General features: G+C 41.5%; 1 protein-coding gene across 2 annotated transcripts in view; it reads right to left on the bottom strand.

Annotated features, from left to right (window-relative positions):
- Window positions 1–25973, bottom strand: part of MTR (5-methyltetrahydrofolate-homocysteine methyltransferase) — a 134561-nt gene that overhangs the window by 10674 nt on the left and 97914 nt on the right. For both annotated transcript variants that reach the window (XM_075862762.1, XM_075862763.1), the window contains exons 23-32: window positions 25592–25659; window positions 13483–13603; window positions 13165–13246; window positions 11061–11159; window positions 9962–10037; window positions 8909–9064; window positions 6781–6977; window positions 6006–6206; window positions 5640–5832; window positions 2747–2859 (exon numbers count right to left, since the gene is read on the bottom strand). In XM_075862762.1, the coding sequence (XP_075718877.1) occupies window positions 2747–2859; window positions 5640–5832; window positions 6006–6206; window positions 6781–6977; window positions 8909–9064; window positions 9962–10037; window positions 11061–11159; window positions 13165–13246; window positions 13483–13603; window positions 25592–25659 (1306 nt within the window). The remainder of the gene's footprint in view (window positions 1–2746; window positions 2860–5639; window positions 5833–6005; window positions 6207–6780; window positions 6978–8908; window positions 9065–9961; window positions 10038–11060; window positions 11160–13164; window positions 13247–13482; window positions 13604–25591; window positions 25660–25973) is intronic.

The raw sequence follows: 25973 nt of genomic DNA, 5'->3' as shown, positions 1-25973 counted from the left end.
ACTGTCAGTTGTTCACTGACAGCAAGCCGATCAGGCTCCGCCTCCGGGCGGGGCCTAATCGGCTAACGTAATGGCAGATAGGAAGCCTTTGTTGGGCTTCCATTTGCCATAGCAATCGCCCCCCCGCAACAATCGGCCCCCGCAATCGCGTAGCGGGGTGCCGATGTTGCTATAAGAACTTAAATGCGGCGGTCACTATTGACTGCCGCAATTAAGGGGTTAATCGGTTCGGATCACCGCTGTGATCCGACCCGATGTATTCCCCCAGTACTAAGGCTGCTAGTAGCAGCCTGTACTGGGAGATGCCGGGCTGCGGGGAGCGTCTGTGTGCTCTGTTAGGAGCACACGTGGATTAACGGGCTGCAGGCACAACGACCAGCTTTGCAACCCGTTAATCTACGTGGGGTGGTCGTGAAGGGGTTAAACTACAGGCCTTTACTTTTGCACCATCCATTTTGAATCACCCGCTATTTAGTCATAAAGTTTCCAGCTTAACAGAAATTAATCAAATTTTCTTGGGTAAAAGCAACCAACTAATAAACCCAAAACCCAGACACAAACATTCACATAAATTTTGTATGACAAGACTAGACTCTGTTCCTTCAGTGCTCAACCTACTGTGGCTTTAGGCTATATTCACACGACTCACGATGATCACGATACACGATGATCAACTGTCAGAGACTGATGCAAAACGGCCGTGAAAAACCTCTCTACATTTTCACCCATTTCCAGTCCGTCAGTCCGTTTTTTTTTAAAACCATATTTATATTGATTTTCAAAAGAATTTTTTCAAATAACAGAAAATACGTCATACAATTACAGGAGTACATTCATATGTGTCAGAAGTTACAGAAGTTAAATCCTTACAATGGCGTCAAGATTAGAATTGTTACATCAGTGTGAAACAGATATTGATAACCATCGCAGAATTTCCCATAACACTATGTAAACAGCGCTGTAAATGAGTATCCCTGAGAAACAATGTACCATAACTTTCTAATTATAAACTGGAGCCCCATGAAGCTACATTCCTGACCGAGTCGGCTAATATATGACATCAATACTATAGATATTATGTTCGAGATACCTTTAGCGCGCCCAAAGTACCCTTATGGTCTTCTATCAAGTACCAAGGCGATCCTATAAATGGATCGATTATTTTGCGTATTTCCTCGCCAGAGAAATGTTTTGTAAGGAACAGTTTCCATTTTTCCAAATAAATTTTTCCCTCGCGCATCCTTATGTTTTAAGATGCTGATTCTATCCAAGTAGAACAAATTTCTCATCCCCTGAATAACCACACTCAGTCGTGGGATATCCGCTACCATCCAATTTTGAAGTATACAACATTTTGCCACCATCAGTGCAGCATGCGCTATGGGAGGAAGATGGGTCACCTTCGCATCCTCCAACACTCCATCATGCTGAACATGAAAAAATACCTCCATTGGCTGTATGTTTGAGCACGCCCGGAAGCCATGATACATGTTTGTGTGTGTCCATTTTTAATGGCCGTTTGACATCAGTTTTGCATCAGTTTTTCATGGCCATTAAAAAAAAATGATGAATTTCATTGGTCAGGCGTTTTGTGTCCCAACCCCCTGAAAACACCCAAAGGAAGGTCACATGTTCACCTAGACACTATTTACAGCCTCCCTGTATATGATGCCACAAAGCCTCCCCGTATATGATGCCACACCGCCTCCCCGTATATGATGCCACACCGCCTCCCCGTATATGATGCCACACCGCCTCCCCGTATATGATGCCACACCGCCTCCCCGTATATGATGCTACACCGCCTCCCCGTATAGGATGCCACACAGCCCCACTGTATAGGATGCCACACAGCCCCACTGTATAGGATGCCACACAGCCCCACTGTATAGGATGCCACACAGCCCCACTGTATAGGATGCCACACAGCCCCACTGTATAGGATGCCACACAGCCCCACTGTATAGGATGCCACACAGCCCCACTGTATAGGATGCCACACAGCCCCACTGTATAGGATGCCACACAGCCCCACTGTATAGGATGCCACACAGCCCCACTGTATAGGATGCCACACAGCCCCACTGTATAGGATGCCACACAGCCTCACTGTATAGGATGCCACATAGCCCCGATGTATAGGATGCCACACAGCTTGACATGAATTCCCTACATACTCACCGATGCAGCGCTGTCTTCTTCAGGTAAGGCCTTTCGTCTTCACGGGATCTGAGGCGACGCAATGACACATATTCACCGATGCAGCACCGACTTCTCCTGGTCTGATCGCTAGTCTCACGGGATCTACGAAGGCGATGACGTCATCGCGCTGCCTTTGCAGAACCCGCGAGACTAGAGACCAAACTAGGAGAAGTCGGCGCTGCATCGGTGAAACTAGTAGTTCCTTTGCAAATCCCCATGTCACAGATCCGTTTTTAACGGTTGTCACATGTATTGACAGCCGTTAAAAACGGATCCATTGACTTCTATGGAATTCTAAAATGGCCAAAAATAGGACATGTACTACTTTTTAACGCCCATTATTCCCGGCCCGTTAAAAAAACGGCCGTGTGAATACATCCATAGAACATTACTTTTCTGAAAATGGCCGTGTGACGGCCGTTCAAAGAACGGCCGTCCCACGGCTGTTTATCACCGACGTGTGAATAAGGCCTTAGACTGAGATATGAGGTAGAACTGAATAACTCAAAAGTACCAGTGTATATGAAGTTCCAGCAAAGCATACCTGATCTTTAGAGATTTTTCCAACAGCAAAATATTTGGACATTGGACTAGAAAACATCAAACCAGACACTGCAGCAGCTGGTGACATTGCAAGCGATTCTGTCAACTGTATCCCTGTATTAACAAAATATATAGGGTGTTATTATATGAGCTAGACAAAAAGGATACAAATTAAGACACTACAATGCAAGTGTATGACTGTATAGAAGATTGTACAAGGTGTTCGGTTATTTAACTATAATCAGGGGCTTGAATCAGATAAAAATGACCATGTGTTTCTCATTACAGCTTGTTCCAGCATTTCTTACATAAAAGCCATACAATAAAAAACATATAGCATGCTATGTAAGCCACATTCGCCCATAGCTTGTCCCAGCTATGGAGAATCTAATTGTAGAATTGAGACAACGTCATTAACCAATAAAGGGGTTGGCCACCTTAGGTATATTGGGGAAAAATTTTAAAGGGTAACATGTCAGAAGTTTTGATTGGTGGAGGTCCGAGCACTGACACCCCCACCCATTGCTAAAACTAAGTGGCAGAAGTGCCTGTGTGAGCACTCAGCCGCTTCGTGTCTGTTCGGCTTTTTCCGGAAATCAATGTATCGGAGTAGGGGCTCAATAGAAAGTCTATGAGCCTATACTCCAATACATCGGCTTTCCAGAAAAAGCCGAACAGAAACGAAGCAGCTGAGCACTCACACGAGCACTTCTGCCGCTTCGTTTTAGTGATTGGTGGGGGTCTCAGTGCACGGACCCCCACCAATCAAAACTTCTGACATGTCACTATGATGTCAGAAGTTTGTCAAACGTTTAGTTATCCTTTAAAGAGGCTCTGTCACCAGATTTTGCAACCCCTATCTGCTATTGCAGCAGATAGGCGCTGCAATGTAGATTACAGTAACGTTTTTATTTTTAAAAAACGAGCATTTTTGGCCAAGTTATGACCATTTTTGTAGTTATGCAAATGAGGCTTGCAAAAGTCCAAGTGGGTGTGTTTAAAAGTAAAAGTCCAAGTGGGCGTGTATTATGTGCGTACATCGGGGCGTTTTTAATACTTTTACTAGCTGGGCGTTCTGATGAGAAGTATTATCCACTTCTCTTCAGAACGCCCAGCTTCTGCCAGATCACGCTGTGACATCACTCACAGGTCCTGCATCGTGTCAGACGAGCGAAGACACATCGGCACCAGAGGCTACAGTTGATTCTGCAGCAGCATCAGCGTTTGCAGGTAAGTAGCTACATCGACTTACCTGCTAACGCCGATGCTGCTGCAGAATCAACTGAAGCCTCTGGTGCCGATGTGTCCTCGCTCGTCTGACACGATGCAGGACCTGTGAGTGACGTCACAGCGTGATCTGGCAGAAGCTGGGCGTTCTGAAGAGAAGTGGATGATACTTCTCGTCAGAGCACCCAGCTAGTAAAAGTATTAAAAACGCCCCGATGTACGCACATAATACACACCCACTTGGACTTTTGCAAGCCTCATTTGCATAACTACAAAAATGGTCATAACTTGGCCAAAAATGCTCGTTTTTTAAAAATAAAAACGTTACTGTAGTCTACATTGCAGCGCCTATCTGCTGCAATAGCAGATAGGGGTTGCAAAATCTGGTGACAGAGCCTCTTTAAGACTGACATGTCAAATGCCAGTCTAAAAGCCCTATTACACGGGCCAATTATCGGGAAAACGCTCCTTCATAGAAAGCTCGTTGTCGGTAATTGCTCGCTCATCTGCTGATTGCGTTTTAAAAATGGAAAATATCATCGTCGGCAGCACATCTCCCTGTGTAAACAGGGAGACGTGCTGCCGACATGATAATATATGGGGACGAGCGATCAGAGTAACGAGCGCTCGTCCCCATATATAGCTCAAACGAGCTGTCTCTATCGGCGCTCGTTTACACGGCCCAGGACGTGCCGTGTAAGAGGACTTAACTAATTTACGTTAGCGGAAAATCTGCTAAATATATTAGGAGATGTAGACATCTAAAAATATTTGGAGGCATCTTTTGCGGTTGGTACAACAGAAATACAAATCTACACGCGCTATGAGCAGGTGTAGATTTGCAGCATAATTTACACTGTTTCTGGCATAAATCATGATAGATCGGTTGTTATGGAGAATCCACATCCCTTCAAGTTAAACTCCACCTCCTTTTGGTGAGAAATGTAAAAAGAGTCGCGGAGAACTGGCATAAACCTGTTGATATATTCCCCCCACTATTTCTAAATATGGCAAAACAGGCAACTTCCTAATATTTTTTAGACGTTCTTCAGGGTTTTCATTATCCGTGAAGCCACGCACCCTGGTTCACATATCCTTCTCACTCCTTCACCTCCGACAGAGCACCGCTCTGTCCATAATGTGGCCGCAGATGGAGGGACATTTGACGAGACATCCGTCTGCAACCTTCATTGCCCATGCGATAGTTTCCAGTATGCTTGAGCAGGACCTAGACAGTCAGGGAATGTACGCATTCGCAGTGGGTTTCCTCTGAGGTTGTGGACGGATTAAGAAAATGACGCAGGACTTGAGATATTCACTTCTTTAATGCTTAACGGTACCACAAACCTGTAACTGACTTTTTTTTGGTGCTAATTTTGGAAGAAATCAGAAAACCTAATTAAAAACATACTTTTAGTGGCCAGTATGGGTTTAAATGGCCCTATTGATAATAACTAAACCCTCTAACAGATCTATCACCCTATACCTAGGTACAGAACATATATGTACACATATTATGCAATCAGAATGGAACAGTGTAATAGAACTAAACTCGTGGTCAATGAATTAAGGGGGCACATATGATTTTAAAAGTTACATAACAAAATTTTCAGTGTTTTAGTTAACAATTGCTAAGCTGACAAATCTCTAGCTCCCAACTCAAGCACCTGTTGCTCCCTGTATGTTTGCCAGCTTCCACATGGCGATTTTCTCGGTGTGATCAGGCTGACTGGGATATCCTGGAGCTGGGCGAATGCCTTCATAGTAAATCTTGCGCAGGTCAGCCACATTCAGAGCTTCTTCACTGCAGTAACCCCATAGGTCTTTCCTCACTCTTTCATGAAGTTCCTCAGCAAACGCCTTGTTAAAATAAAATGGGGAAAATTTTCTCAAAACCGTCTCATATATACAGAATGTACAGAAGTAGGCCAACAAAGTCACACTATAACATCCCACATAGGCATGTGACCCAATGCAGCCATAATGCGGTAGTCACAAAATCATACAGCAACATAATAAGCATAACGGTTTACCTCAGCTAGTCTGTCTCCAAGGGCTTTCACCATAATACTGTTGTAATCATCTCCTTTATTCTCATAAGCTTTGCTAAGCTCCTCTACACCAAAGATGGCAACGGCAAAAATACCCAGGTAGTCATGGACGCCAGATTCCAGAGGGGCTATGAAGTCAGATAGACAGTAGTAGGGATCTGAGGATGCAGAGTCTTTCTCAGCCTGGAAGATACCAAACTCTAAGTTGAAATTTGCGCTTGATATTTTTACATATAGTCACACTACATGTAAAATCCATTTCAAAGTAATACATTTAATGCAAACCCAAATGCTTGTTTTTATTGTAATTTTATGGCTACTTCATGACTGCAATTCAGAATATATTTAGAATATTAAGAACTCTAGTAAATAAACTGAAATCCGGGTGGAATTGATTTGCAACCTTTTAGATTTCCAGGTTGCTAATAAAAATAAAGTTGTGTGTATCTAGTTAGCACGAACAAAATATTAAGGTTTTCAATGTTTTTCCTGGAAAAAGAGATGAGTCAGTCTCATAAAAAGCCGTCAGATGAGTAGTGGCATGTGTCAGTCAATAGAAAATGCTAGCTATAAACTGTCGTTTATAAGCGCTCCCTCGTAACACTGACAGAACATTATGAACGGAAAACAATAAAATCACAAGTGACTAGTGCCTACTTCACATTTGCCGCACATGGCAAACAAAACACGTTTTTGTTGAAGAGTCAGAACATTTCCAGCTACTTCCGCTAGACAAATTGTGCAAAAAATAAACTACCTGTTGCCTCAGGCCATAAAAAGTAGCAATGGGCTCTGAAGAATGCAGGTCGTGCTCCTCTGAATATAACATAATGTCATCTTGCACACTCTGAGCTGGCCAGATGCCGACAATGCCTCGGGCCTCAAATTTTCTTTGCCGTATTAAGACTTGCAGTAATTTTTGTGCATCATCATAAACTTTTTTTGCTTCTGCCCCTAAAAATAAGAGATCAAGGTCATAGATTAGAAGGTGTTTTATTTTAATAAGTGTTCCTTATAGAACTACAACAGTATTTGTATAATTGAAAAACACGCCATTGTGCTTTTATTTCTGTAGTGCTTGCCTCTGCGAATATTGGGTAGGTTCTCCCAAGCCTCAAATCCATGGCTTCCCTTCACACAGCAATAGAGTTCATACAGAGTTATCAAAAAGCTCCATGAGAGCTATATAAATCTGTATGAAGTAAACACACTCCAGTGGCGGCCGCTGGCAGTCAGAATTATATGGCTGTGTGAAGTGTTCCCTATAAGGTGCGTGGCCACGCACCTTCCACAGTCCGTCGGCTCAGTAAAATTTAAAGCCTGCGCACTGTCACGGGGCGGATGCAGTGGCATCGATAGCACCAGAGGGGGCTCCGGTGCTAGCGGCAGCCACATTCACTTGTATGTGCATCCTCAGGACGCACATACAAACGAATACTACCAGTGGCGTAATACTATCAGTGCCCCCCGCACCACATCAATGAAAAGTTACTATAGTATACTATAGTAACTATAGATTGGCGGGGGTCCCGGGAGTCGGACCCCGACCCATCAGCTATTGACGGCCTATCCTGAGGATAGGCCATCAATGTTTAGGGACCGGACAACCCCTTTAACGTGTGTTAGGCTTAGATACAGGGCCCCAGCAGACAGTAATCTTATACTGTATAAGATTACTGTCTGCTGGACCCTGTATCCAAGGCCCTGTCCACATCACTGTCAGATTAACTCCTCAACGGAAAGGCAAACGGAAACCTTAGCTTCCGTTTGCATCACAATTGATCTCAATGGTGATGGAAACTTTGCTAATGGTTTCCGTTTGTCACTGTTGTGAATGGGTTCCGTTGTTTTAGCGGAATAAATATCGCAGTCAACAATGCAAAACAACAGAACCCTGCCACAGCGCTGACAAACGGAAACCTTTAGCAATGTTTCCGTCACCATTGAGATCAATGGTGAGGGAAAGTGAAGCGGAGGTTTCAGTTTGCCTTTCTGTTGAGGGTTAACTCGACGGAACCCCTCAACGGAAGGGCAGCAGTGATGTGAACAGGCCCTTACTAATGTTTTTTTTTGTGTTTTTTTACAGGTTCGGTCATTGGACTACGTCGGATTCGAGGACTACTTAGATGACGGCTTTTTTATTCTCAATAAAATGGTTAATGAGGGTTGTGTGGGTTTTTTTTTAAAATTTCAATAAATCTATTTTTTCTATGTCTTTGTATTTTTTTTAAACTTTATCGCTACCACCTTACTAATGGCTGCTGACTGATTGACAGCGTCCATTAGTAAGGCGGGGCTTAGTGTTAGCCAGTGAAAAGGCTAACACTAACCCCCATTATTACCCTGGTACCCACCCGTACCAGGGGTGCCGGGTACGATCCAGTACCCGACCATCTGTAGTGATGGCTGGGCACTGGGGCGGCCGCAGGCTGGTAGTATCAGGCTGGGAAAAGCCAAAAACAGTGGCCCTTCCTGCCCTGGTAATGTGAATTAAAAAAAATGCAGTTATCGAAGTAGTCCTCGAATCTGAAGTAGTCCAACAACTGAACATCTACAGGGGGTCTGTGTGGCGCTATCTATAGCTTATTTTATAGCTCTATCTATATTCCTCAGCACAGAATTTTGGATCTAAAAGGAAAACGATGTAACATTTTAAAGAAAATACCCTTTTATGAAAAAAGTAGAAAATGTGAATGAGCATAATATTCTAATGAAGCAAATAGAAAGTTTCTAAAAGAGAGAAAGCGGAGATAATATAAAAATAGATTAAGTTAATAGATGTACTTTGGAAAATGCCTTGGAGCTCAATATGGACATACTGTAGCTTGAGTAAATGTAATCTACAGCAAGTGATGAAATATATTTCTATTACATAATTTTCTTACCAACTGTTTTATCGTTAAAGATTTTTGGAAATCCTCTGTTAGGGTATTTTCCTCTGAGTTGCCACACATCGAAGAAAGGCTTCCAGTCAATATACTGAGAAAGTTTATCCAAGTCATAGTTTTTGAAAACCTGTGTTCCTAAAAACTTTGGTTTTACTGGGTTTGAAAACAAACAAAAAAAGTTAACAGGAATTCAACAAACACACACACAAGTAAAAATGCTGAATATATTCATATGGTTTTCTACATTAAAAAAGGGGACAGATTCAGGCCCCATGCACACAACCGTGCCAGTAATCACGGTTCGTAATTACAGGCACAGCCGACCGCGGACAGTCGTCCGAATTTGTGTCCATGCTCCAGTATGGGAGCACAGTCCCTAAAATAAAAAAATAGGACATGTCCTATTTTTTATGGAAGGTTTATGCGGCACGGACACGTGTCAGTCGGCCGTAGAAATTAATGGGTCCGTAAATATGGACGAAATCTACGGTCGTGTGTATGGGGCCTCAGAGTTTTGCCCGGAAAGTCCCTTTTTACGAATGCACGATTTCCTACAATTATATCATTTATCAATACTTATTTATCAATTTATAGTAAAAATTGCATTTAAACAAGCGGTCATCATGCAATTACACTGCAACTCATTGTTAGCGCTATGGAGCCCTTGCCAAAGAAAAATAATAATAGATCACGTTGCTTTTTTTCTTAGATCTGCCATCGCTCATCTCTCTCTACAATGTAAATAGCGCTTTCTTTATTTTTGACTACGCTATTGTTTCCATGAAAAAAAACGGAAACGTAGCGTAACAGAGGCACTCTGAAACCAACTGAAAGAAAAATATTACCTTTGAAATCAATGGCAAGGCAAACCGAAGCAATATTTTTGGTTTGGCATTCCATTTTTCTGTTCCTCGAACGGAACAGATGAACGGAAGCCAGTGCTGATGTGAAAGGGCCCTAATGTAAGAGGCAAAGATTCAGAAAAATGCTAGGCGTGAACGAAACCGAAGATTTATCTAAACTTTCAAGTATATGATGTGTCGATCTCACCTGGAACTGTATGAGAAAGCCAGTCAATATGGAACCCTTTATCTCTGGCTTGCTGTAGAGACAGATATCTTCTTTCCTAGAGCATGATATAGAAATTATATATATATATATATATATATATATATATATATATATATATATATATCTCTATCTAGATAGCATTTGCAGAGTGCTGTTGCAATGTTCTAAGACTACCTAATACACCGTACGTAGATAAATTTGCACAACTGCTATGTTTCCTTACAAAAGTAAAGCGCATATTTTGATTAAATTGTGTGAGCCCACTTGCCATGACAACACGACCTCTTTTAAGTAGGCCCCTAACCTAAAAATACACCTCTGTTCTGGGTCTCAGCCTGCAGAATATACTCTGAGTAAGTAGGAACCCAGAGTATACCTACCCCAAATATATATGTATGTTATTAACAATAAAAAGACAATTGACACAGAACGCACCGCATACTATTATCTGTAAATCTCTTGAAAATAAAAGGTAACTATCAAATATTCATTCCAAATGAGTACCACAAAGCAAGCACTTATGTGCAGTGCAATAAAGGCTTCATTTTAAAAAAAATAAATGACCAAACAATACAACAGGAGGTAAAGAACGAGGAGCGAGTACCTAGAGGGAACTCCCACAAATCCTATGCAGAACTTGCCCTGTTTGTTTTCAAACTCCAGTCCCCAGTTCTATACGGGAAGTGCTAACCACTAGGCTGATCTGGCACTACTGAATGCATAGCTGCTAGCATTCTTCATGGCAAACGTGGCATAAACTTGGCCACACCTAAACTCAGCTAACTTTTAACATAAAACCCACCTGTATGGATATATTGTTTATGGCACTAAGCACTAAAAATAACAACATTTGGCAGGTTTGAGACATTTTTATAATTTGTGACATAAATTGACAGAAGTCAAATTCCCCGTTGGTAGAGAATTCTTAGTTTGTGGTTTCCAAAAAACTATATTAGTGACGTGTATTCAAGACTGAAGGGGAGATATTACAAAATAGATGTCAGAGAGAATGACCAGATAACAGCAGCATCTACTAGAGATGAAAGGAAATGTTTGAGCCACAGTCCAGCAGGCCTACCTTCAAAGAGTCATAGTGATCTTGGCGAATGTCTTCATATTCTTCTGCTATTTCTTCCATGAGGTCACCCTTGGCATTCTCATCCAGCAGCTGTGAACACTACATTTTTGGTGCAACGGAAAGGTATAGGTTTTTGCATTGGAAGGAGCCAAGGAGCTTGCCATTCATACATGTGTATTATTAATAAATGTTTTACTGGTAGATGGGTTACAGCTACAGCAATTCACTCTGAATCACTAGGAATCAACACAACTGGGAGTATCTCTGGATACAGTGCATGGAAGTTATTAACGCACCGAATTATGTAAGATAATAAAACAGAAAATTATTTTAAAGTTATGTGACTTCCCATCACATACCCAGAGCAAATATTAGGGTCTCTATATGTACATGAATCACAATACAACAGTCTCTATGTATCTGTGTAGGGTGTATCCAAGAGAACTCTGATCATCCACTGCAAGCTCTGGTCTGAAGCCACATTACTAAAGAACACAGGAATGCATTAAAACACATGCCATAGTATTGCAGGAGTAAAATCAAAGGTCACAAATGGACAATACTACACTATTTTGTGCAAGTGGTAGACAAAGTCAAAGCATGCAGCATCCCCAATATCATAGATGGCTTAGTTCACATCACGTTAACGCCCTACGTTCAGTGTATGCACCAGGAAAGCTGCCAGAGTATATGTCGTAACTTCCCCATAGGCCCCCCCCATCCGCTCGATGCATACGTCGGCATAGCTTTTTTTTGCTTTTAATAAAAGTTACCGCGCAGTATATTTTTTTTTATTTTTTTTACAATAAGTCAATTCGCAACCTATCCCACTGTATGCCTATACAGTTGGATACGTTGCAGCCTTCCGTTGAGGCATAAGTCAGAAGATCCTCCTGAAGTATACATCAGACATAGGGCTCTAACAAGATGTGAACAGATTTCTGCCCATAACGAGCACCGATATGACAAGTTAACAGGCCCTTTTACACGTGCCGATGTCATACTGTATGGGGACGAATGATCGTTAACACGATCATTCGGTCTAGATTACTGTGAATTATTGTCGGCAGCACATCCCATGTTTACATCGGGAGATGTACTGCCAACGATGATTTTATAGGCTGCACAAACGATGTGATCAGCTAACGAGCGATCGTTTCCTAGTTTGTAGGCTGACCGCTGTTTACATGTCCAATAATCAGGAAACACATATGTAAGAACGCTCGTTCGACCGATTATTGGCCCGCGTAAATAGGCCTTTAGTCTGATGTAAAAAAAGCAAGTACATCTGCATGAGATGGGCCAGGTAAAAACTTTTTGCTGCTGCGCTAACACTTTAGCTATTTGTGTCAATGTCCACTTTTTAACATCAGGTCATTTTAAAACACATTTAAAACACAATTTTGTTTGTTAATAAAGACTGGTCCAACATTTTGTGCAGATTAATTTTTCAGTATATATGTTTATAGTGGTCAAAGCTACTTTTTTTTTCCTCTAAAGAAACCACTGTATTTACATGGTTAAAGGACAAAATAAAATAATCCGTCTGCAACCACCACTAGGGGGAGCTTCATGCGTACTGCATTATTAAAAGAGTTGGCCACTCTATAAAAATATTTCCGAAAAGGCCCTACACTGTATTGCTGTGGCATAAATCTATAAGTCTCATTATACCTTACCCGATTGGCCAGTTATTGTTCAACGCCTGCATAGAATAGGATGCAGTGGTTACATAGCCCTTTCGAGGGCAGCATGGGGCATTCTACTGGGCAGCCAGGGTAAAGTATGATGATATTTGCAGATCTATGTACATTTATAAAAGCAAAAGCTAGGAAGCTACCAAGTGAAGTACAAATCATCAATTGTAAGAATACATGCAGACAGTCTGAAGTCCTAGACATGAATAGGTAGCATGATAATAACAAGCATTAGTAAAGTACAACCCTTAAATACTTTCCTAGTTATGGATTAACAAACAAAATTAGTACATCATGACCAAGAATAGAAGACCAGAAAGTATAAAGAAAAACAGAGAACGCTTTTATTTATATGTGTGGGTAATCCTATGCCACATAAAAATAAATAAAATAAAAAAAGAACTTACTACCACAACACTTTTGGAAGCATCCAAACAATGGATTACTGGGGCACTGTAACGTGGAGCTATTTTCACAGCAGTGTGTGTCCTGCAAAATTAAAGCATCACACATGAAGCACAGCTCTATAAAGCAGGTAACTGACAGGAATATAGAAATAAACATTTAATAAGAAAAAAATAAATAATTATATACAAAGACAGACAGATACACATAAAAGCCAATTAAAGTGCAGATTCAGGGTTACACATTTTAGACATGTTACTGTGCATTACAGTTCCAAGGTGTATTACCATTGTATTAGTATTAATTAAAAAAACACATACCGAGACGTAGTGGCTCCCCCAATCAATAATGGAAGCTTTATTGAGAGACGTTCCATTTCTTTAGCAACGAAGATCATTTCATCCAGAGAAGGGGTGATAAGACCAGACAAACCAATTATATCTAAGGCAAACAAAGAATGAGTCAGTGCTTTACTAATGACCTGCAATGGTAAAACACAACATGCACATAATTGGATTTTCTACTCACCGTAAAATCCCTTTCTCATTAAGCTACATAGCACCATGTGCATAGGTTTGTTTGTGTTTTACTAGGAGGCTGACACACTAGGTAGGAAAAAGTGTTGGCTCCGCCCAGGAAAGCCATAAACTTCCAATAGACACTGGTAGTAGGAGAGGACAAAAACAAATTCACAGTCCCGGGAGAAAACTCAACAAGCAACCAGAACCAAGGTCCCAGGCCTAAAAACAAAAAAAAAGGGCTGGATTTGCATCCCCCGATGAATTCCACAAAAAGGGGATTTTACGGTGAGTACAAAAAGCCAAATTTTCTAGTTAATATAATTGACAAACAAAGCATCATGGGACGTCCAAAAGCAGTGCTAAAGGGTGGGTAAAAACGATTCAGTTGCAGCCAGATGTATACAAATTGCTCCTACCACATCCAGAAAGTGCCGAGCCCACTCCCTCGGAATAGAGTTATACTGATGGATGACTAGAAAAGCACACTTTCAAAACAGGGCGGCTAAATCCGAAACCCATCTGATGATAGTAATGGCCAAAACTAAAGCAACTTTCCAGGATAGGAGACGCAGCAGAATTTCCCGCAAGTGTTCTAAGGGAGATACCTGAAAAGCCCCCAGGAACAAGTTAAGATCCCATGGTTCAATGGGATGTCTGAGGAGAGGAACAGCATGGGCTAATCCCTGAAAGAGGGTCTTCATCTGAAAACAAAAGGTCAGCATTCACTGGAAAAGGATAGACAGAGCAGAGACCTGGCCCTTAAAGAGGCTCTGTCACCAGATTAAAAATGCCCCATCTCCTACATCATTTTATTGGCGCTGGAATGTAGTTAACAGCAGTGTTTTTTATTTTGAAAAACTATCTTTTTTCAGCAAGTTATGACCTTTACTACATTTATGCAAATTAGTTTCTTAATGCCCAAGTGGGCGATTTTTAACTTTTAACCAAGTGGGCGTATTACAAAGAAGTGTATGACGCTGACTAATCAGCATCATACACTTCTCTCCATTACACCGAAGCTTGTTTCACTGAACAGCGTGATCTCGTGACGTCACTTCCGCCCACAGGTCCTTCGTCTCTAGGGAGTTCTATATGCTTACCTGCACTGTGTGATGCTGCCTCCTCCGCTGCTGCTGCAGATGCGACGACTAACTTCTCATACGCCTGGAGACGATCTATGTTCAGTCTTCAGACGCAGGGATGAAGGACCTGTGGGCGGAAGTGACGTCACAGCGTGGTCTCGCGAGAAACAAGCTTGGGTGTAATGGAGAGAAGTGTATGATGCTGTTTGGTCAGCGTTATACACTTCTTTGTAATACACCCACATGGGCATTAAGAAACTAATTTGCATAAATGTAATAAAAGGTCATAACTTGCTGAAAAAAGATTGTTTCTCAAAATAAAAAACACTGCTGTTAACTACATTCTAGTGCCGATAAAATGATGTAGGAGATAGGGCATTTTTAATCTGGTGAAAGCCTCTAAGTTAAGCAAAGTCCCTGATCAAGACACTATTGCAGGAAGGACACAATCCTAGGTGTAGAACATACCATGGGATAGAAACAGTTGTTCAAATCAACGGAAATAAGCCTTCCACGTAAGGTGGTACACTTTGGCTGATTGAGGTTTCCTGGCCTTTAGCATTGTCTGGATGACTGGTTCAGAGACCGCAGGACCTCAAAACTTCTGCTTCAACTTCTGCAGCTACGTAAATAAACAAATCTGAGATAGAGTGGGGGCAGGACAGCGGACCTTGGGAAAGGAGGACAGGTCGTAGCAGAAGATGCCAAGGTAGGTCTGCGAGCAAGTTGACTAGATCAGCGTACCAGGCTTGGCGAGGCCAGTCCGGACCCGCGGGAACGCCTTTCACCTTTATCCACTAAAGACCTCTCGGCGATGTGTCTCTACAAAGTGAATGGGAAGCTGTATGGTCATAGTGGTGAAGTTCTCTTCGCCAGCCCGGGCCCTCTTGGGAGGGTATGTTTATGGAAAGTTGGGGGGGATAGGGTGGTGGGAGGGGAGATGTTTTGGAGGGAAAGGGAGTTTGAAACGCAGTACGCTCTGATTGCCACTGGAAGTAATGGAAATAGCCACTGTCAAAAGAAAGAAATGTCCAGATGGGGGGTAGGGTAAATCTGTTGTCCTGGAACGTGAGAGGTATGGGGGAGGTAGCTAAAAGGCGAGCTATATTTGACTACCTGAAAGGGCAGTCTGCTGGGGTGATGGGCTTGCAGGAAACTCATCTTACTACTGATACGGTGCAGCAGGTGCATAGGGTGTGGATCCGGCACAGCTTCCATTCCTTTCATTCTACATACTCGAGGGGGGTTAGCCTCCTGGTTCATAGAGATGTACCGTTTAACTGTTTAGATTCCTTTAAAGATAGAGAAGGTAGATATGTCGGGGTGCATTGTAAATTGTTTAACTGGGAATGTATAATCGTGGTGCTGTATGTGCCTCCCCCGTACTCTGTGGTTCCAATAAGAGAGGTGTTGGAGAAACTGGCTAGATGGCCTATGATACCGACCATATTGATGGGAGACTTCAACAACATAATGGATAAAGGGTGGGATAAATTTCCAAACGGGGGGAAGGGGAGAGATGTCTGTCTGACGAGGTTTGGTAAATACATGACGGAAGTTGGGCTCACAGATATTTGGCGGGCAAAGTGGCCGCCTACTACGCAATACTCGTGTGTATCATCTACATATGGATCACTGCCCCGAATAGACCTAATGTTTAATAATGGAATGGTGATGGAATGTGTGGAATATCTACCACGATCGCTGTCTGATCACTCCCCAATGTTATTAAAGATTCGAACAGGTTTGCAGATAGGGGGGTTGAGAATACGCTGGAGGCGAAACCCGTTCTGGATACGCTTGGTGGGAGAGTAGACCATAGACACGAGCCTGCGAGAATACTTCAAGTTTAATAAGGGTACGGTCCCTACAGATATTCTATGGGATGCTATGAAGGCGAATATAAGTGGGGTGTATATACGGGAGATCACGCTCATAAAAACGAAGACACGGCAAGTGGGTCAACATCTGACAGACAGGGTGACAACAACAGAGGAGAGCCACATTACTAATAACACTGCGGAAACTTTAGCCCAATGGAAGGCTGCTCAAAAATTGCTTAGGGAACATCAGCTGGAACAAGCAGCTAATAAAAGATTGTATTTTTGTTGCAAAAACAATGAGGAGGGTGAAATGACGGGCAGATTGTTAGCAAATATCGCACGCCCGACGCAGGAGAGTGCGTTCATTCACCAGTTACAGACAGCAAATGGGACTCTGGTTGGAGAAAGAGGGGATATATTAGGTGTGTTGACATCATTTTATAAGGAACTATATCGCACTAAGGTGGACTATCCGGAGGATCTTCTGTCAGAATATCTAGCAGAAATGACATGGGTTACTTTGGGGAGGAAGAGAGGGAAGGGTTGGAGGAGTTCCTTACCTTAGAGGAAATACAGGAAGCGGTGAGTTCTATGGCGAATGAAAAGGCCCCAAAACATATGGAGAGTCGGTTCTGCCAGAGTTACTGGAGGTGTTCCAGGATAGTTTCTCCAGAGGGCGGTTACCGCAGACGATGTATGAAGCTGCTATAGTTGTAATTCCTAAAGATGGGAAGGACCGGACGCAACCTGACTCTTACAGACCGATATCTCTGTTAACCGCGGACATTAAAATTTTAGCTAAAGTACTGGCTAATAGGTTGTCGCGAGTAGTGGCTAAAATTGTGGGGATGGATCAGTCGGGATTCATGTCATCGCGCTCTACAGCAGTTAACTTACGTAGACTTTTCTTAAATTTGCAGACAGATGCTCCGGATGCGCGATGTAGAGCAGTGCTGTCTTTGGACGCCGCCAAGGCGTTTGATAGTGTGGAATGGGGTTACTTGTGGACCTGTATTGGAGCGGATCGGCTTTGGAAGGAACTTTATAAAATGGGTACAAATACTATATAAGGAACCGGTAGCTAGGATCAGAGCAAATGGAAGGATGTCGGACTCTTTTAGGTTGGAGAGGGGGACACGACAGGGATGCCCACTTTCCCCGCTACTATTTGCGCTGGCAATTGAACCCCTAGCAAATATGGTAAGACAACATCCGGGGATAGAAGGGTTTCGTTGTGGGGAGCTGGAGGAGCGCATAGCACTATATGCGGATGATATCTTGTTGTTCCTGGGGGAGATAGATTATTCTTTGCCAGTGATAATGACGGTATTGGAGCGGTTTGGCAGATTTTCAGGGCTAAAAATTAATTGGAACAAGTCGGTGTTGCTGCCACTCCAGCCAGTAGATACGCCGTTGATGATTGGAGGAATTGAGGTACCGTGTGTACAGAAGTTTGAGTATCTGGGAATTACGGTATCGGCAAGGGTGCAGGATTTTGTTGAGTTGAATGTGATACCATTACTGAATAAATTAACAGATAGGACCAAAGTATGGCTTGGGTTCCCGCTGTCAGCGCTGGGACGAGCAAATCTCATCAAAATGATTCTGATGCCCCAGGTTCTTTATATTGTGCATAATGCCCCAGTGTGGTTGCCTAAATATTGGTTCAGGAGAATACATAATTTGTTTAGGGACTTGGTGTGGAAAAGGGGGATCCCCAGGATTAAAATGGAAAAGCTGCAACTACCAGCGGAACAGGGAGGGTTAGCTATTCCAAATGCATGGATATATTATCTAGCAGCTCAAATACAACACTTTAAAGGATGGAAGAATAGGGAGGAGTGGAACTCTAGTGGGAAATTGGTGTACTACTTGGGCCAGAGAACGGATCTACTAGAGGCCATGGAGTCTCATAAATTAAGGAGGGAGGCGAGAGGGAAACCGACTTTGCTATTACTACATAGAGTTTGGTGGGAAAGTAAGAAAATATTGGGGGTTACAGGATGCTCCAATTATATGCCCTTATGGGATAATCCCTATCTATGGGAATTTAATATTTTAGAAGGATTTCAGGATTGGGAACAAGCAGGGATCAGATATGTGCACCAGTTGTATGAAGGAGGTACTCTTAAGCTCTTTGCACAATTACAGGAAGAGTTTGGACTCACATCGGCTGTTCTACCAATATCTTCAGTTAAGGCATGCGGTGCAGGCGCAAGAGAGGTGGACTTGAGTTGCTCCACTATGGGAGGGATGGAACAGGTGTTGGGGGCACATGACACTAAAGGGATTATTTCGGTGCTATATAGTACGCTACTCTCCAAATTCCTAGGAGAACCGCTGGTGGAGATTAGACGTAAATGGGAAGAGGATGTAGGGACTATAGCGGAGGAAGAATGGGAGGAAATACTTGGATCGTCCAAACTACTCTATTAGTGTAGTGCACAGGAGGTCACAACTCTTTCTGTTACATAGGGTGTATAGGACGCCTAAGGTGCTATGGCAAATGCGAATTAGATCAACAAAGGAGTGTCCCAGGTGTATGTTTGATGGGGCGGACATAAAACATGTGTTTTGGAGCTGTCCGATGCTAAATGTATATTGGAAAGAAGTTAAAGGAATGGTATCTAGAGTATATGGTAGAGATTTCCCACTGGAACCGAAGATTTTTTTATTGGGCTGTATGGGGGAGGAAGGAGGGGATGGAGTGGAATTGCTGGCTATTAAAAAGGTTCTGTATCATGCTAGGAAATTAATTGCAAAATATTGGCTGCAGGCGGATCCCCCGGAAGTGTCTGAGCTGGTTGGATATGTTAACCACACGGTATCACTGGAACACCGAATATATCTGAAAAGAGGGGCAATTCATAAGTATGAGAAGCAATGGGGTAAATGGGTGAACACCTATGGTAATGCAGTACACTAGATGAGATTTGGAGGGGGGCTGACGCACTTTGGTCAAGGTATGGCGGGATCCCTGTTTGATATGCAGGAAGGATGGAGGAGGTGGAGTGGCTTGACGAATCATGGAGACAGAGGAGGTACTGCGAGGGGGGGGGGGGAGTTAGGTTGATAGGGGTAGGGACAGGGACGTATGTGAAGATACAACCAAAGATGATGGATACATAATATAATGTAACTGCAGGAATTTTGCATTAAGCACAAGATGTTATGCTGTTAGTTTGTTTTTTTTGTTTTTTTCTCCTTATTTTTTATCAGAAATGCAAAAGCTGTATAACGCATGTTGAATTCTCAATAAAAACTTGTTTGATTTAAAAAAAAAAAAAAAAGACCTCTCGGCAGAAGAGGGAGGGAATAGATACAGAAGATAAAACACTTTCAAATAGATTCACTGTAAATATTTGTTTCCTTGTAGTTTTCCCTATAATTTAGAACAAAAAATTCACTGTTTTATAGCTCAATGAATATATTGTATATATTACCGTCAAAATATGATTCATTCATACGTCATTTTGGCATGAATAAGTTATTGCAATGCTAAGCCTTTATTACTAGTGCCTGTGCACTTTACATTGACACCATAAATGTAGTAAGGTAGAAAAAAAAGAGTTTCAAATTCTGCCTGTATGGATAAAAAAAGCTCTTGATATTATTTATATTTTTACATTTTTATGTATATTTTACAACCTTTTAACATTTCTTCTTTGATTTTTATATTTTATCTATTAGTGTAGTGGATGTGTTCATCCTTCCACTCAGTTTCTGGTGGCTAGGAATCAGAGATGGCAAAGGGTCAGGAAGTATACCAATAATACACTCAGGCAGTGCTATCCCTATCTACCTTCTACAAGCCCTACGCGTTTCTTTACTAGATAATGTCTCTGCCATAAATCATCAGGGGCTTGCAGATTCAGAATATTAGAACTTCTAGCATTCTAGAAGTGTGCAATGTATTAAAGAGGCTCTGTCACCACATTATAAATGCCCTATATTGTACATGATGTGATCAGCGCTGTAATGTAGATTACAGCAGTTTTTTTTATTTAGAAAAACTATCATTTTTGACGGAGTTATGACCTATATTAGCTTTATGCTAATGAGTTTCTTAATGGACAACTGGGCGTGTTTTACTTTTTGACCAAGTGGGCGTTGTGGAGAGAAGTGCATGACGCTGACCAATTAGCATCATACACTTCTCCCCATTCATTTACACAGCACATAGTGTTCTTACTAGATTACTATGTGCAGCCACATACAAACATTAACGTTAATCAAGTGTCCTGACAGTGAATATACATTACCTCCAGCCAGGACGTGATGTCTATTCAGAATCCTGACATGTCAAAAATGATCGTTTTTCTAAATAAAAAAACACTGCTGTAATCTACATTACAGCACCGATCACATTATAATGTGGTGACAGAGCCTCTTTAAATCAATGTCAATTGTAGCTTGGATTAACAATGCCAGCCGCCATTGTTAATCCACGCTACAATTGAGATTGATTTAATACATTGCACACTTCTAGAATGCTAGAAGTTCTAATATTCTGACTCTGCAAGCCCCCTGATGATTTACGGCAGGGACATTATCTAGTAAAGAAACGCGTATGGCTTGTAGGAAGGATGAACACATCCACTACACTAATAGATAAAATATATATAAAATATAAAACATCAAAGAAAAAATATTCAAAGGGTGTGAAATATATACAAAAATATCAAGAGATTTTTTTTATCGATACAGGCAGAATTTGAAACTTTTTTTCTACCTTACTACATTTATGATGTCAATGTAAAGTGCACAGGCACTAGTAATAAAGGCATATCATTGCCATAACTTATTCATGCCAAATGAATGAATCATATTTTGAAGGTAATATATACAATATATCCCTTGAGATAAAAAACACAGTGAAAACACTTTCAAAAGAAGAGATCAGGGGGTAGACTGCGACGGCACTGGTGTCCCGCACCCTTGTCACGTAGGCTGGAACGTTCTGGTGGAGATGCAAAGAGATTCACATCTGGAGTGCCCCACTTCTGGTATATATAAAGGAAGATTTCTGGGTGAAAAGACCATTACCCAGATCCAAACTTTCCCCACTAAGGTGGTCCATAGCCCAATTGTCCACTCCTGGCACCTGAACAGAGATGGATCCAAGATCCTTCTGCTGTCTCCAGTTTGTCAGGAGTTTCTTTGGTGGGAAACTTTGTCAGCCATTCTTCAGGGTTGGTCCTTCCTTCCCCTCCAATGGCTCTTCATCTCTACAAATGCCAGCCTATCTGATTGGGGAGCAGTTTTCGGCCTACACATAGTACAGCACTTGGTCACCAGAGGATTTAATCTTACAAATCAACCTTCTGGAATTAAGAGCCGTCTTTCTGGTCCTCTCCCATTGGACTTCTTTTCCAGAGTTTACCAGACCAAGACCTCCACGGCAACACCAGGAGCTGGACGGCACTAAGATACACAAGCGTCTACACAAACTCCCTGGACGCCCTATTATATCAGGTAAGGATTCTATTTTTAACCCTATAGCGGTTTTCCTTGACAAAATCCTTAGGGTTCATGCCATCTCTGCGTTGTCCTATATTCAGGGCACGACAGACTTTATAGTCAAATTATCCAATGTAATCTTAAACGGCGACATTATACTAGCGTCTTTGGACGTATGTAGCCTGTACATGTCCATTAACCACAATAGGGGACTTAAAATGGTTGGTGAGGCTCTTGCAGGTTCGGATTTTTCCGACATAGGTGTACAATTCCTTATGGACCTGTTAGATGTGGTTCTTACTGAGAACTACTTCTTGTTTGCGGACTCCTATATCCAGAGAAGGGGTACCGCCATGGGCTCTAATGTTGCTCCGACGTATGCCAACATGTTCATGGCGGCCCTCGAGGAGTGACACATCTATGTATCCCACCACTTTAGCCATGTGCTCAGGTGGTGGAGATACATAGATGATATATTTGTTATCTGGATTGGCACTATGGCACAACTTTCGGATTTCTTTGAATTTCTTAATTTGATAGATGAAGACATCAAGTTCACGATGGAATCCTCTAGTAGGAGTTTACATTTTTTGGACACCCTGGTGTATAGGGAGGGTGACAGGCTTGTTAATGACCTATACCAAAAGGATACTGACCGCAATAGTTTATTGCGATATGATAGTCAGCATCCTCGACGGATGGTGGAATCACTACCCTTTAGCCAAATGCTGAGGGTCAAACGAATTGTGGAAGAGCCCCAAAGTCTTGCTCCACGCCTTGATGAGATGCATGACAAGTTTGTTGAGCGTAGATACCCTCGGTCCCTTTTACAGAAACAGCGAGACAGGGTGGAGATGGTCACTAGGGAACAATTATTGATTCCTCATAAACGAGAATGTTCTGGTAGATTGGCTTTTGTTTCAACATACTCGGACATCAGTAACAGAGTCTCCAACATTAAACGCCATGAATGGGGTATTCTTGCAAATCGAACTGACACAGTTCCTGAATTTGGTAGGCCTCCAATTATGGCCTTTAGACGTCCAAAAAAAATTGCGGGACCAACTGGTACATGCGGACGTGGGACCCCTTTGTACTAATCGCCAGTTAACCCTGGCTCCTAAAAAATTGGGATATTTCCCTTGTCTGAATTGCACAAATTGTAATAATATGGTCAAGGGTAGTACTTTTTGTCACCCTATAAGTGGTAAGGTTTTCCACCTTAAACATTTTTTGACCTGTGCTTCGTCCCACGTCTTATATGCACTTCAGTGTCCCTGCAAATTAATTTATGTTGGAGAGAGACTACTCAGGTGTGCCGAGTTCGTTTAAACAAACATAAATCTACCATTAGAACTAAAAGATTGGATTTACCAGTGTCATCACATTTTGTTTCAGCGGGGCATGTGGGGAGTGATCTAAAGTTTTGGATTGTTGACCACATACCTATACATCGGAGGGGTGGAGATCGAGTCTTGAAACTTAAACATAGGGAGCTTGAATGGATCTTCAAGTTAAACTCCCTAGCTCACACAGCATTTGAATATCAATTTTAAAGTTGGTGCGGCCATGAGGTGTTGATAACACCTTTTTGACTGCTATTCGTTAATCTCATGATACCTTGCTTGATCTTGAAGTGTCATTGTTCTTTGTGTGTATCAGCTGAACACATTTTGAATATATGTTGTGTTGCGAAATTATATTGATTCGCAATATTTATTAATTCTATTTTTTATCTTTTTCAATATCATTTGCAGATATATTTTGCGGATTGGACCATCTCCTTTGGTTTCGGAAACCCAAACATAATGTACTCGTGCCGAACACATTTATTCTGCTCATCTTGTATGGCTATTTTTCTAGGGCTTAACATATATTGGCATATACTGCTTCAATGTCAACGATTATTCTATCCCCGTTTTTACTTGTGGATATATACATTTGTACATATTTTGATGGTATCTATTTTGCATATACTGAATTTGTGCCAATACCTGGTATCTCTATACCGGTTTTGATACAGTATATAGGACCTTTGGGGTAAACAACCGTTTCCCCTCTCTGTCCCCATAGATATGCCATCATCCTGTCTTTGTATGGCATGTACTGTCGTTGTAGTTCCCTGCCCTGATGTAGTTCTATACTCTATCTCGGTTTATGAGGTTGCTGGCATCCATTCTAGTGATTTTCGGTCTTCCAAGATGGCCGCCGCACAAGTTTTTGAGCTACTGCACATGAGCGAGATTTGGATTGCGTAGTCTCGCGGGATTTCGGCTCTTACTGTTAGATTAGATTCACTTCCGTATTTACACGTGCGATATACCCAGCTGCTGTACAGGGATGCCATAATCACATTAGGAGCAGGTCCCTCCGCTATCTGCATAATGACCGTATGTAATTTGCTTTTTAACATGTACACCTGGGTGATGTATTAATCACTTATTGACTGTTTACACTTGGACTGTTTTTTGTCTGTACCAGTCCCCTATTAAATTGTATGCACACATGTAATTATCACCCCTATTCATGTCTCTATTTTATGATTGCTTTATTTACAAATATTTATTTATTTAACATTTTTTACTTGAACACCGCTTTATTGCTTAATGACTGAGTCCTTAAATACTCTGTTTGTGGATGTGTTTTATTATGCTTGAGAAAGATCCTGAGGGATTGAAACGTTGCATGGGTGAATAAAGGTTTTTCTACATTTTGGAAGTGCTGCCTACTTGTCCATTTTTCTGCCTCATATAATAGATTAGACACACATATTTGGTATTACCGTACACGGGAGAAATAGCAGAATGTGGAAAGGTGTCACTTTTACCAATATGTCATATGGTGTTTCGAAATGGCTTAAGAAAAGTGCCACCTTTTTTTTTACAAATGCAATTTACATCGTTTTGGCCCAAGTTTGGACAAATTCTGTAAAAAGTGTGAAGGGTTAAAGCAGAAATTGAACCGCTCCGCTAGAAGTAGACTTTAGAGTGTCTAGTTTGTAGAACACAATGTTTTTTCACCATTATTTATTGGACTTCAAGTCCATTATACATACATTAATACCATGGTGTAAAAATCTAAATAAAGACATTTTAGTGCGCAATTGAAAAAAGGGGCACTTGTGTTTTATACTATATTTCTGGGCAAAAAAAATAAACTACACCTCTAAGTCAGGTGTCCTTATGATCAGGATAAATGAAAAAATATATTTCAATACATTTGTATGATAGTTACTTTTATTTTCAAACTGTTACATTTTAAATTATGAAAAATCAAAATTGTTATTTTTTTTCTGTCTTTCCACGGAAATAAAAAAAAGTAACAAAAATGTTACCTATACATATATACCACAAAAAGGAAGCACTACATGCCCCAAGAAAACAGTGAAAAATTCACATCGATACATAAAACACATACAGAGTTATACTGCGTTACATCTGTGAATAGCAAAACTGCGAAAATTGCTCTGGTCACTAAGGTTTAAAACACCTTTGGTATTAAGGGGTTAAAACAGAAAAACATCCAACCTAAAGGTTTACTCACCAGCTTTGTTATCAATAGCAGCACGCAGAATCTTGTCACATGGAGTCATGACACCTAGGTCGATAACCCTGGAACCCGAGAGCAAAAATAACATTACATTTACAATGAATATGCAATTGAAAAAGCCTATTTCCCCTTCAAATGTTATTTTATCCATGTTCTATTTAGTGCAAATGTGATAACACACCACAAACATATAGGATTTATTTTTTTTTGTAATGGCTATACTGTTAAAATAAATAGCCGGGTTTTACAGCCTTCTACTAATATCACTGAACTATAACCTTTTGTGTATAATTGTAGGATAACATTTCTGATGCGCTCATTAAAGGATCACCGAAGAGGAAGCAACTAAAGGCCCTTTTACACTGGACAATTATCG

The sequence above is a fragment of the Rhinoderma darwinii genome, chromosome 4, assembly GCF_050947455.1.
Source record: "Rhinoderma darwinii isolate aRhiDar2 chromosome 4, aRhiDar2.hap1, whole genome shotgun sequence".
Lineage (NCBI taxonomy): Eukaryota > Metazoa > Chordata > Amphibia > Anura > Rhinodermatidae > Rhinoderma > Rhinoderma darwinii.
Note: the sequence above shows the minus strand (reverse complement) of the source record. Positions and strands in the feature narration are given on the sequence as shown.